The following is a 7,536-nucleotide window of genomic DNA, read 5'->3' as shown; positions in this document are numbered from 1 at the left end:
GATCGCGAAGGGGTGAAGAAAAAAATGAAATTATTAATGAAATTAAATTTGCGCGGTAGCATATACGCGCGGTAGCGCATGTGCTGTTAACAGCAGTTGAAAGCCGTCAACAGTAGTTACACACTCCTAAACGTTGGCATGGCTGAGGGGAAACAAGCTAAGACCTACCATTTTCACCCTGAGTGGGAGGAAGATTATTGATTATCGTTGAGAAGGTGCCGTGCGCAGACGGAATGAAACCCCCATTGAAGTCCCCCCCCCCCCCCCCCCCCCCCCCCCCCCCCCCCCCCCCCCCCCCGGCTTGAAGGTAGGTTTGCTGGTAGATCTCGGGAGGTTGGCTACTTGAAAAGTAGATCTTGGGTCAAAAAAGGTTGGGCACCCCTGGTCTACCACATACCGCTGATCCCTTGTGTCAAGTGCCCTTTATTCCCGGGGGAAGCTCTTTCTCACTTTCTCTTCCGGTCCTCGTCGCGTCCTCCTCGCCTCAGTTGTGTATTCTATTCAACCGCGTTTCTCAGCTTGTATTATTGTTCTTTGAACTTGGCAAACCCAAAGGAAAGTCATTTTGTACGGTGCAAACAGAGACAAATCGAAAAAACTAAGAAAACAACATAGCAACAACAGAAAAGAACAATCTCCCAACAGTTGTCTGGACGCATTGCTGCGGCTGTGGCCAAACTCACGCAGCCAGGAGCCACGCGCTCACGCCGGCCTTCTCCCTCCACGGGACACGTTTGCTGTCCTACGCTGTTCGCCACATTCCACAGGCCACTGTGGCCTGACCTTTGACCCTCTCCGGTTTCACATGCTCCTCCCCCAGAGGAGGAAGGAGGTCTTATTTTGGTAGAGGTCCTATTCGGCCTCTTTCCCGAAAGGCTGCCAGCCAAAGCAGTCCTCCCATGTTGCACTCTAGTTCCTCCTGCCGTCCGCTGTGGAGCACAGCACACATGGTTTTTCTCTTCTAAAGCGCGTTCCTCCCCCTCCCGCCCCCCCCCACCACTAGGGGTCCTCGTCCATGTCGTCCAGGTTGGGCGCCATGATGAAGTGTTTGGGGTAGACGAGGCAGTGCTCGTCTGAGTACTCCTCCCAGCGCGCGTCGTCGCTCTCGTGGGTGATGTAGCGCTCGCCGCGCCGCGTCTCGAACTCCCTGAGGTCCAGCCACGTCTGGTAGTCCTGGAGGAGGGGGGGGGGCGGGGGGGGGGGAGCGGGGGGGGGGGGGGTTAAGGAGCTTGATGTGGCCAGGGTGCGCAGACGGTGAGCTGGGGACTGGGGTGTAGAGTGGTTTACCTGTAACCAGGGATGGCTGAGTGACTTGTCCACGCTGTACCGTTTCCTCATCTTCACCTGCAGGAGGTTGTTGATCAGATCCGTGGCTGTAGGGTGAACGGATTGAAAGGGAAAAAAGAAGATCATGTTTAAATTATGACGAACGTCGTTAAGTTTATCCAATAGCAGCATCGCATGGTCGCCTATCCCCGGGACCAATGGTGCCGTTTACACATGTCAATATATCCAGTCCCAGATATAGGGTTCCTGATTTCACTAAAAGCCCATCATAAACGGTAAAGAATCCTTAGAATCTCCCTGACAAAGGGGACGAAGAACATGTCAGACAAAACGTAGAACCACGCAGACGAAATAGAAAGTGAAAGTAAAAAAGAAAGGAATAAGGTCAAGGAGCCGTGGGGGGGATCATGGTAGGTTAAACCACGGGGTTCAGCCCAGACACGGGGGTGGAGACTCTCCAAAGCCCGACAATCACACCGTCTGCCTGAGCTCCAACTCCACACCGAGTCTGGTACCACTGACCGACGGCCCTCCCTGTGTAGCGGAGAGGGGGTGGGGCTGCCCCTCTCCACCTGGTTGACTTTAACAGGGCTCCCCCAGACCAAGGATGGGTTTATTGTACGGTTGAAGACAATGCTACATGAGCTCCACATTCCCATGCAGGGGACCTCTCTCTGAGGGAGTGTGGTGGTTGCACATCGATTTCTCAATGCCCACCCAGCCCAAGAGTCCGATCAGTTGGACACGGGGCCAGGTGAGTCTGCTTAAACCAGCAATCATCCAGTCCCACTCCCCCCTCCCCCCCTTACCCTCGGCCGAGATGTCCTTCCAGGGCGTGGGTGGGTACATGAAGGCGGCGTTCTGGATCTGGTCGTTGATGTCCTCGTCCTCGTTGAAGGGGAAGGTGCCGCTCAGGCTGACGTACACGATGACGCCCACCGACCACATGTCCAGCGAGCGGTTGTAGCCCTTGGAGCGCAGCACCTCCGGCGCCAGGTAGGCCGGCGTGCCCACCACCGAGCGGCGGAACGACTTCTCGCCGATGATGCGGGCGAAGCCAAAGTCGCACAGCTTCACCTGTGGGGAGGGAGGGAGGGAGGGAGGGAGGGCGTGTGGGGTATGATTGATTGAGACTTTTAAAGGAAGGATTGTGGAAACACGTGAGCTGTACAAGCTACACCACACACACACACACACACACACACACACAGACATGCACACACCATAGGACGGCATGTGGCTCAGGAGATATTTAGAGAGCGTCTTTGGGTGGTATCGGGAGATTGCTAATTCGATCCTCGGATCCTCCTAGCTGACTGTCAAGGTGTGCCTGAGCAAGACACCTTACCCTTTCTGCTCCCGACGGGCCCACCGTTGTCGGTGTGTGAATGTGTGCATGAATGGGTGAATGTGAGGCATTATTGTAAAGCGCTTTGAGTGGCCACTGGTTGGAAAAGCGTTACATGAATGCGGTGCATTTGACCAATTTACCAAAGAGCTTCTCACCTGAGGGAAGGGTTCTGCTGAGGCCAGTAGCACGTTCTCCGGCTTCAGGTCACAGTGAACAATGTTCTTGAAGTGCAGATGTCTCAAGGCCACCAGTATCTACGAAAGAAGCATCGCAATAAAAGTCAGTATGAATTCCTCACTTCATGTTTTTTTTAAATCATCCTGGCCTCCGCTTACTGCACAATAAGAAATAACATAGAAACCCCGCTGTCCAAACCAAAGTATAACATCCTCTTGCTATCTATGTAATCAGGAACTGTGAAATAACAATCACCAAAATAATTGCCATAGACAGCCGAAAAAAGTGGAAGTGTGGAGAATAGGCTGACAAAGCACATTGGTGTTGGTGTTGCAGAATTCGCCTAATATGCCTAAATAGTTTCAACCAATACCAGTACTCGACTGTTCTCTACTGTGCTGCACTGCAAGGAAACCCCATCTCCTCTGCATACACCTGGCCGCTGACCACTAGCGTGCGCGCCCCCACACCAGAGTGCCCGCCTCGGCTCTACTGACCCTGGCTCTGACCGACCTCCTGTCGGCCACATGAGAGCCAGGCCAGCAGCAGCTAATAGGGCTGCTCTGTCTGAGGGCTGGGGCCCCTCAGAGGGTCCCCAGAGGCCCACTCCCCCCCCCCCACCCCCCTGCGTCTCATCAGGCCGCAAAGCCGCCGGCGTTCTGCAGGCTGTAATCCACGCGCTGGGAGGAGGCCGTCCAGACCACAACGTTCCAGTAAACAATGGCCGCATCACCCACCACCACCACCACCTCCTCCCCCACCAAGACCCCCGTCCCCCCCTGAAACCCAGACCTCAATGGCTAACCACAAGAATAAATGCTCCGGGCCCATGGCCGAAATTGAGCCTCGGGACACGAAACACACTAAAACACACTTACACATGCACATAGACACAGACAGAACCACACAGAGATACACACACTTACCCACACACAAGAAAGAAACACACACAAAACCGAAAACAAAGACATACAAAAGCACACACACATCGTTGAAACACACACATGGTTTTGCTGGGATATGTGAGAGTGTGTTAAAGAAAGGACAAGTGAGAGAGAGAGAGAGAGTGAGTGAGTGAGTGAGTGAGTGAGTGAGTGAGTGAGTGAGTGAGTGAGTGAGTGAGTGAGTGAGTGAGTGAGTGAGTGAGTGAGTGAGTGAGTGAGTGAGTGAGTGAGTGAGTGAGTGAGTGAGTGAGTGAGTGAGTGAGTGAGTGAGTGAGTGAGTGAGTGAGTGAGTGAGTGAGTGAGTGAGTGAGTGAGTGAGTGAGTGAGTGAGTGAGTGAGTGAGTGAGTGAGTGAGTGAGTGAGTGAGTGAGTGAGTGAGTGAGAATTATTTGGAGTGCAGGACAAAGGAAAGAACCCAGAAGGGAATCTAAACCTGTGTTCCTAACAGACGGAGTGTGGAGCAGAGGGGTTAGACGGGGCAGACCTGCGTGACCAGGAACTTGGTGGTGCGTTCGGGCAGCTTGCTTTTCTCGCTGGACAGGATCATCTCCAGCATGTCCCCATGCAGCTTCTCCATGACGACGAACACACGCTCCGGGGTCTCAAACATGCACTCCAGGTTCACGATGCCCGGGTGATGCAGGTTCTGGAGAACGGACAGAGACAGTGAGAGTGAGAGTGAGAGTGAGAGTGAGAGTGAGAATGAGAGAGAGTGAGAGATCACAGTTAAGTACAAGCAGACAGCACTTTTTATTATTACATTTGGTTGTAGTATCTAGGTAACTAAACAGAGCTTTTACAGTTTAACATTCAGTACTTAGACCGTTGTCACTAGTGGACAGCTTGAGTGGTTGTTGAGGTTGAAGTGCGCTTCCTACCTGCAGGATGGCCACCTCGTTCCTCAGCTGGCTCTCCTGCTTGGTAGGAAACCTCATCTTGTCGATCACCTTGATGGCCACGTCTCTGCCGCTCTTCCTGTGTTTACCTTCAAGGGTTTTGGTCACAGATGGAAGCTACATTATGGCATGCACATTGTACATACATTCAAAACGTTTGTGTGTGTTTTTGTGTGTGTGTGTGTGTGTGTGTGTGTGTGTGTGTGTGTGTGTGTGTGTGTGTGTGTGTGTGTGTGTGTGTGTGCGTGCGTGCGTGCGTGCGTGTGTCTCTGTGCATATTTCTGTGCTGAGTAGTATGAAACTAAACTTTTGCAGAACGATTTTGACACTGCACCTAGTCCTCAAAAACATTTAAATAAGTTTGCAATTCAGATTAGCGGCCTGCGTACCTCCATAGACAATGCCAAACTGGCCGGAGCCCAGCACCTCATCAGAGAAGATCTGGTACACTGAAGCGATGTCCTGCACAAGAGACATTTACTCAAGGTTCACATTCAGGAACAACATGGTGATCTATTTACGAGTTGAAACTGGCTGGTAGTTTGCGAGTTAACAATGGCTGGTTTTGTGATGATTTTTTCTAAAATGTTTTTTTTTTTTTTTTTTCAATATTGCAAAATATCTTTGATTGTTTTGCTTCATGACGACATACAAACCACAGGAATCCCCCTCAGAAAATAGAGCTGAACTTCCACATTTTGTACTCAGCTTATACTTTTTTTCAACAAGAATAAATTGTTAACTCACCACATTCTCCTGAACTTGGCAGTTGGACACCGAAATGCTGATGGACAGCTCATCTGCAGAAGAAGAAGAGAACACAACACTCGTTAACATTACCTCACCATTCAGAACCATGAATCCTGTTAACGAGGTCGGTCGTTCACATACTCAAAAAGGCTTTTTTACAAGCTTTGGCTTATCATAGCTGCTTGTTATAAAACACAAATCCATTAAATCACAATGATGCGTTTCATTACACAATGTCTTGTGCCCGAAAAGCGATTTCATGACTGAACGGGGAAAGTATGTGCTTTGACCGTAGTGTCTTATACTCAGTTACACAGTCCCAGAGAGCCCGTTTACGAGTTCAATTTGGAGAGGGTTTTCATCTACCTATTTGCAACAGGAATACAGACGATATACCTAGAGAACGAAGATTCTGATGATTATGTTTATCATGCAAAAAAAAATCTTACAAAAATGACACAGATAGTTGAAAGGAAGTTGACTCATCCATATTTAAATGTTGCTCTCAGGGCTCATCACAAGCTTCTCTGACCCCTGATGCTCATCTCTCACATGCACTCCCAGAACGTGGCGGCTCACGTGCACGTTGTGGGAGTGCATGTGGCGCTCCGCTCTGACAATAGATTGATGAGCATCCATTTAATACATACAGGCCCAGGGAACAATCCAGATGTGCACTCGGTGTACTCAGACTACACATCCAAAAATGATTGCCTATGCTCATAGCTATTCTATTAGCATCATTAGCACACTGGCATCATCAAAACTATAGTGAAACAATAATTATGACCCTATTCAGACCACAGTTCTCTTCAACTTTCCATCCCAGCTCAATGTTTTGTTTTGCCAAATCAAATAGTTTTGATGGTACCCACAATTCATATGTTTGGGAATAAAGGTTTGACATTTATACTTGTTATACGAATGATAATGTCAAAGTGACAAATTGTCTATGAATCACTTGGACAATGGCTTTTAGTATCCATCTTTTCTACTTTGAAATCCTTTGAGGCTTAGGTTAGTACTCCTTCCAGCCTCCCCTGATACTGACTACTGTTCCCATCCGCTAGATATCCTGCAAACAGTGGTTACAGAACATAACGACACATAATCGATGGATCTCCCTCAGAGACTTCGCAAGTTTTGCAGATTTAAGACAATCTGTTCTCAGATCAGAAACAGAATGCACTTCATAGCTTGCACATGCAAGGGTTTTCTTCCTGATATGTTGTTGCAGTGAAGCAATGATGCCTGATGATGGTGATGATGACGACAGTCCATAAATAATGGACTAATATCCATTATCCATTATATATATGGACTTATATCTAGTACTTCATTCACTCCCCATGCATCCCTTGAACAAAACGCTGTTACGAGCACCCCTACACACAAGCTGCCGAACTCACTGTGGTCCTTGCCGTGTCCGGCGGCGCTGGCGACACTTGACTGGGGGGTGACGGGCATCAGGGCCTGCCGGATGGCCTTCTCCCAGCCCTGGGCCACCTCGGGCCCCACCCCCGAGGCGGCCAGCGTGGGGCTGTGGTAGTGGCCTCCGTGGTTCTCACCGACGTAGTACACCATGGTGGAGGTGATGATCTCAAAGCAGTGCACGTTGCTGCCCTGGGCCAGCTGGCTGTAGTCCCTGCACGGCTCCACCTGCAAGATCTCAGACAGGGGGATCTCCTGGTGGGGTGGAGACAGAGAGAGAGACATTACAATCCACAAACAATCCACCAATATTCAGAGGAAAAGCACTGGAAGAGCGCAATACTTGAGAAGAGAAACCTTCAACATTTCTCCAAGTCAGTGCAGGAGAAACCTCATGAATTGCACAGTTTTGCAACACACAAGATAGACAACACATTGCAGTGGAACCACAAACTTGAACTAGGGCAAAATAAGGCAGAAACACTCACACGCTTGTTGTTGAATCAACAAAGGTTTCCAGCTTGTCAGAAGCAACCAAGTCTCAATGAAAAGCAGGCAATCCCAAGGCTGGAAATGTCTCTGTTGCTTTGGTAGTCTCACTGGAAGCCCACTCAGAGGAGGAGAGACTAGAGCAGCCCAGATCCCTCCCTCAAACGTCTCCTTTAAACCTTAAAACCTCGCTGTCGAATCAAAAAAGAAG

At 49.8% G+C, this 7,536-nt stretch overlaps 1 protein-coding gene across 2 annotated transcripts in view; it reads right to left on the bottom strand.

The window, feature by feature from the left end:
* Positions 1–302: 302 nt before the first annotated feature.
* The window catches only part of prkd3 (protein kinase D3), a 38,873-nt gene continuing 31,639 nt past the window's right edge, over positions 303–7,536 (bottom strand). For both annotated transcript variants that reach the window (XM_056589969.1, XM_056589970.1), the window contains exons 11-19: positions 6,815–7,091; positions 5,403–5,455; positions 5,045–5,117; positions 4,638–4,744; positions 4,244–4,405; positions 2,794–2,892; positions 2,097–2,364; positions 1,288–1,373; positions 303–1,173 (exon numbers count right to left, since the gene is read on the bottom strand). In XM_056589969.1, coding sequence (XP_056445944.1) covers positions 1,000–1,173; positions 1,288–1,373; positions 2,097–2,364; positions 2,794–2,892; positions 4,244–4,405; positions 4,638–4,744; positions 5,045–5,117; positions 5,403–5,455; positions 6,815–7,091 — 1,299 coding nt within the window. In that variant the 3' untranslated portion in view covers positions 303–999. The remainder of the gene's footprint in view (positions 1,174–1,287; positions 1,374–2,096; positions 2,365–2,793; positions 2,893–4,243; positions 4,406–4,637; positions 4,745–5,044; positions 5,118–5,402; positions 5,456–6,814; positions 7,092–7,536) is intronic.

The sequence above is a fragment of the Gadus chalcogrammus genome, chromosome 5 (genome assembly GCF_026213295.1).
Source record: "Gadus chalcogrammus isolate NIFS_2021 chromosome 5, NIFS_Gcha_1.0, whole genome shotgun sequence".
Taxonomy (NCBI): Eukaryota; Metazoa; Chordata; class Actinopteri; order Gadiformes; family Gadidae; genus Gadus; species Gadus chalcogrammus.
This window is presented reverse-complemented; position numbering and strand designations above follow the sequence as displayed.